The sequence below is a fragment of the Theobroma cacao genome, chromosome 5 (assembly GCF_053813885.1).
Source record: "Theobroma cacao isolate CCN51 chromosome 5, ASM5381388v1, whole genome shotgun sequence".
Classification (NCBI taxonomy): Eukaryota; Viridiplantae; Streptophyta; class Magnoliopsida; order Malvales; family Malvaceae; genus Theobroma; species Theobroma cacao.
In genome coordinates this window covers 40,340,955-40,346,507 of record NC_142643.1, presented here as the reverse complement: position 1 = coordinate 40,346,507, position 5,553 = coordinate 40,340,955, and the positions used below count along the sequence as shown (strand labels likewise).

The following is a 5,553-nucleotide window of genomic DNA, read 5'->3' as shown; positions in this document are numbered from 1 at the left end:
TTGTTTCCATACTCTTGATTTATTATGGTATTAAATTATGCAAAGTTGTTAAAACTTTGCGTTATCTGAATGAATCATTTTTAGTAAAATATCCATGAACACCATTGTATGATAAATACATCAAGTAATAATTTTGTGTAGTCAGCCTTTTTTAATCCATTCGTTAACTCACTTCTGTTTGTCTACCCACCACCACTAGCTTGGCAGGAGTCTCATGGCCTTGAACTTTCTAAAGGAAGGTGGTCACATCATAGGCGGAAGTTAAATATCAAAATAGAATAATTTGATTCTGGCAAATTTTTGTGAACTGCATATTGATCTATACTCAAATTTCTCTGAACCTTCCATTATTCTAACCCTGCCAGGGATTATCTAGGAAAATGCCTGTTAAAAAGAAACAAACCATCATGGTTGTTGGCTGTGGATTGCCTTGCTGATGTGTGTGGAGCTAAGGGCTATGGTCCGTCTTTCATTGTTTTTGATTGTGATTTTTATTGTGTTGTCTTTTGTATAGGTTGTGTTAGGAGTTAAACTCAGGAAACATCGTGTTGTCAGGTACAGGAGGTTTTCTGGTGTTCCCTGACCTGACCAGAGCTGTTGCCTGGGTTTTGTTCATGGTGATTTTTCTGGGTTTGGGATCATTTTGCAACTGGGAGCTGTGCTTTGTATGAAAGTAGGATGATCCTTTTGGAGAGGATTTGAAATGTTATTCTTGAATAAAGAATAACAGATCAAAATCAGCTTGATTTGTCCAGAGGTGAATAAATTCTCCTCTGTTATGAGTTTTTTATGAATTAAAAAAAAAAACAAAAAGCAAACTCTGGGTAAAAGAGCCTATTCATATGTAATTGAAGATCAGGAGTTTAGAAGTTGCATTTTCCCAGCATTTTCTCAAAAATTGGTAGATGGCTTCAAGATTCTTTTTCTGTTTTGTTCCCTTAAATACCTTTGAAATAAAAAGAACATAAAGCTGCCATCCTCATCTTGTATTGGAGACCACGAACTTAAGTTTTTCGAAACAATTATCGAGTCCTTTAATCTTTTTATCTTCTTAAAGTTTTACAAAAAGTTAACAGAAAATGAGCATACAACTTTGGTCAAAGACCAATAATCCAGCAAATCTTATTGTACATTAATTGATGTACTATGACGCACATCTTGATGAAACAAGAAAACAAACATCTTACAATATTCATTAGTTGGGAATAATTCAGGACTTCTTATTAATTCCTTATTTCTTCTAGTTGCAAAACGTAGTTGGAAAAAGTCCTATATCTGAGCTGTTTCCTTTTCAAGGAGATACTTCCCAATTGCTTCTGCTATCATTTCCAGCGGCTTAATACTCACCTGGGAAGCAAGTGCTGCAAGCTTGTCATCTACTTCATACTCTACCGATGACCTGATGATAGATGATTGGGAATCTTTCTCCAGAATCTCCAAGCGAACTCGGAAAGGATCAAATCCAAGAGCTTTGTACCCTCCTTCGACGATTTCAGTTTCTTTAACTCGATTTTCATCATCAACTTTTGTGAATTTTTCTATCATATAACCATCTACAGGGCTTCCTACAAGGAATTTATAATGGGAAAAAATAAGTTACCAAAAATCCAAGCCATAGACCAGTCAAAAACATAGATTATTACTTCCCCTTGCATAGTTCATGATTAAAGAGTATCCACATAGATCAAATCCTATAATTCTAATACTATATATAGCTAGTACCTGGCCGAAATGTGACTTTGACAAGAGTTCCAACGCCTCCATCACCTTCAATCACTTCTACGCTTCCAATAACGTCCCCTAGTAGTTTGTCGACAAGCCTTCCGAGCTCGAGAGTACCGTATACATCCCAAACGACAGCGGCCGGCACAGCAACCGGAGTATCCTGTGAGAGATGACCGTGCATTTTTATGCTGCGCTTGTTTCTCTGATTATTTTCTTATAAGCTTATGGACTTCGCATCCCTTGCCGGTATATTTATATAGCCTATTGTGACCTTTAAAGGAGCCAAAACAACGACAATTAGCAAAAATACACCAAGGCACTGCACCGGCCCCTTGTTTGTAGGTTTCTAGATAGAGTCTACTATGTTTGGCCGGAAAAGATCCTTTTTCCCTAGAGATCCGGATGATCCTACTCCTACCATTGGATTGTCTCTTTCAAGAAGGGACTTCCACGTAGGTAATCTTTATTTTTTCTTTCTTCGATAAGTTGAGATTTTGGTGCAAGTAATCTTGATTAAAAAAGGTGCAAAAGAGTTCTAATCTATAAGTTTATTCAAATTTACTATTAAAATTATACTTAAAAATTTCACAGTTGTTGAGTTTTAAATATTTTAAACACATAAATAGAATAAAAAATTTTACCGATTAATTATCAATTAACTTTAAATTAAACATCTATTTTAAAATTTTATAATAAATACTGGAGTAGGTACTGCTCGTTCATGGGCCCCTCCTTGATAAGCTTGTTATTACTATGTGCAAAGTCCATGCCCCAAGTTAGGTTTCTTACCTTGAGACATGAAACACATATCAAATCATAAGTTTATTATCTCTACCTACTTGTGTCAATTTGTTTTAAGTCGAATACTCATTCAAAATTTTAGTTAGAGTTCAAGTGTTTTATGCTCTTGTTACTTTCGCCTCTTTATGTGCTGTTCTCGTGGTAGACTCAATCATTTTAATTATTAGTGTTGAGTCTACACATGAGAGGAAATGTTGAATTAAATATTAAATTTTATGTGATTTTCTATTCAAATTAAATCTCTATATTTATTATCAATTAATTTTAAGTTAGATGATTAAAAAATTACCATTCTTAGTTTGTTCAAATAAGATAGTAGTAACTTTTTCCTTTTATTGTTAATGCGGTATGTTTGAAATTTCTAAATTCAAGAACTAGGGCCAGGGCCTTTTTCCTTTTTAATTTCAATTTTTAAAAAATGGACTTCATTTCTAATTTACTAATAGTTAGGGTTTGGTTTACAACAAATTAATGAACCGAGAGAAAATTAAACTTATACATAATAATAGTTTAATCTAAAACCTAAAACCTAAAGATATTAGAAATACTTTTCATCATTGAGAATTGATGTCATCTCCAAATATATTTATGATTAATTACATTATTAAATGTTAAAATTATTTTTATAAATATTATTTACTATCAGTGTCTCAAACCACTAGTCAATATAATTATATTGAAAAGGTTTTGGATGGTGAATAAGAATGAATATGTTATTTATAGACTAAATTCAAAAACATATACAACAATACTGTGAAATTTTGATGAAAATGTGGAAGTCATGTTTTGATAGACAATGAAAAGGATGAAAACTTTCGAATTCTGAACTTGGACACCCTGGGTTGTATAGGCTGCTCAAATCCCAGTGATGCATTTGTGGGGAAAAAGGCATATATATAAAAATGACCTTTTCCTAGAAATTTAAATGGCTTGCCTTTGTCCATTTGCCGTGGCAATCATCACCTTTGTCCTTTTCTAACTTTTTCTTAATCAAAAGTATCCCACCATTTGACTAAAAATAGTTGCACAGTATTATATGAATTTTTTAAAAATATATTTTTTAATTTATTAATATAACAAACCAAAGTTATTTAATTTCTTATAGGTTTCATTATTCAAATTATATATTGAATAACGGAACTTTTTTAACATAGGTATGTATATATATAGACAACTTTTTTAACAAGAATTTAAAATAGTCTATTACAATGAAAGTTTGAAGTAGTTTAGATTTTTTTTCCCAACATAATTATTTAAATGCCAAAAAAAAAGGAAAAACCAAGACCTTTAGGTTGAATCAAAGACAATGTAGTTGCATAGCACATATCCTATTTAGTGGAGTTCAATTTTTCTTTGAGATATTTGCCGACGACTTCTGCCAATATTTCCATAGGCTTGGTAGTCGCTTGAGAAGCCAGTTCTTGAAGCTTATCGTCTATTTCATAATCCACTGATGACCTGACAATAGATGATTCAGCATCTTTCTCAAGTATTTGCAAGCGCATTCGATAAACATCAAATCCAACATCTTTGAATCCTCCTTCAATGGTTTCTCCTTCCTTCAAGCGTATCTCATCATCAATTATTGTGATCCTTTCCTTCATATAACCAGGTCCAGGAGTTCCTAAAAGGATTTCAATATCATAAATCAGTCACGGTTATTAAGGAAATAAAAAACACAAAAGTATAGCGTGCAATTGCATACACTAGACTATGGCCCGTGCGTTGCATACGGATCTCTTTTTATTTATTTTTTTCTTTCTCTTTCTACTTCTCTTTTTTTTTTTTTTCTCTTTTCCCCTAGGCCTTTTATGTGACTAAAGGAGGAAGCCTCTTTGGGACTTCTTTTTAAATATGTTATAGATTATTATGATTCTAACTTAACTTAAAATTTAATAAAAATTCAAGTTAAGTCAACAGAATGAACTCTTTTTTTGAAAAAATAATTTTATTAATCTCGATTTATATATCATTTCAAGTCTCTTATTTATTATAATAAACTTTACATAACACATTGATAGATATTAAAACTCTATACACTTATAAAAAAATCATATAAAAATCATAAACGGTGAAGATGAATCCTATGTCTAAGCCTAATTCACAAGAAAGAGTTTTAAAGCTCCTTGCCCTTAAGCAAAAAGATGAGCATAGCAGTGTTACTCAAGTTCCAAAATTCAACTTGATGAAAATCATTGAAAAAAAAATTTTATATATATATACACACTTAAACATGTTTACCTGGAGGGAATGTGACCTTTACAATAGTGCCAACGCCTCCATCACCTTGGACAACTTCCACTTTGCCCACAACATCTCCTAGCAGTTCATCGGCGAGCTTCCCGAGTTGGAGACCACGGTAGACATCCCATATTACAGCTGCCGGAACTTCTGCCGCGGTATCTTGTGATAGATGGCCGCGCATTTTTCTCCTCCTACTTTGCTAGTTTTCTTTTGAAATCTTTCTATTGTAAGATTATAAATTTGTCGCAGCCGTTTATATAAGGATACGCCTTTAGGAAATTTCGACTATATCAACAAATTAGACACGCAACCGGCTGTGAAATAAAGGTCTACTGAGCCCGCGTGCTTTCCTTTTCAAAAGGCAATCAAATTCTTATCCGGCTCCTTGGTTTACATATTATTTTAGTATTAAAATAATAAAAATATATTTTAAAATTAAAATTAAAGAATAATATATTTTTAAATAATTTAATTCAATTAAATCAAATCAGATCGAACTCCCGACTACAAATTTGTGTCCAAATTCAACCCAATCAATCCCAACTTATGGCCCTTAGCAGGTAGCATGACCCTTTGTTTACGTAGCTTCAGGTTCTTGTTAAGACAAAACCTTTGAAAATTTTAATGCTGTATATATTTAAGTCCAAAATTTTTGTGTTAGTGATAATATTAATCCATATGAATACTCTCTTTGTTTATCTCACTTTATCTATCTAGATTAGACTTTCACAAAATTTAAAGTACTAGTTTTACTTTTCGATTTAATTTCAGTAAACTTGTCAC

At 32.4% G+C, this 5,553-nt stretch overlaps 2 protein-coding genes across 2 annotated transcripts; both read right to left on the bottom strand.

The window, feature by feature from the left end:
• Positions 1-1,108: 1,108 nt before the first annotated feature.
• Positions 1,109-2,031, bottom strand: LOC18599540 (norbelladine synthase-like). The gene is made up of 2 exons (XM_007029553.3): positions 1,723-2,031; positions 1,109-1,565 (listed from the first exon to the last, which is right to left on the bottom strand). The coding sequence occupies exons 1-2, from the start codon at positions 1,904-1,906 to the stop codon at positions 1,270-1,272; spliced, it is 480 nt and encodes a 159-aa protein (XP_007029615.1). The 5' UTR covers positions 1,907-2,031; the 3' UTR covers positions 1,109-1,269.
• A 1,656-nt stretch (positions 2,032-3,687) lies between these two features.
• Positions 3,688-5,010, bottom strand: LOC148762884 (norbelladine synthase-like). Its single transcript, XM_088806192.1, has 2 exons — positions 4,768-5,010; positions 3,688-4,150 (listed from the first exon to the last, which is right to left on the bottom strand). The coding sequence occupies exons 1-2, from the start codon at positions 4,949-4,951 to the stop codon at positions 3,855-3,857; spliced, it is 480 nt and encodes a 159-aa protein (XP_088662318.1). The 5' UTR covers positions 4,952-5,010; the 3' UTR covers positions 3,688-3,854.
• Positions 5,011-5,553: the final 543 nt, after the last annotated feature.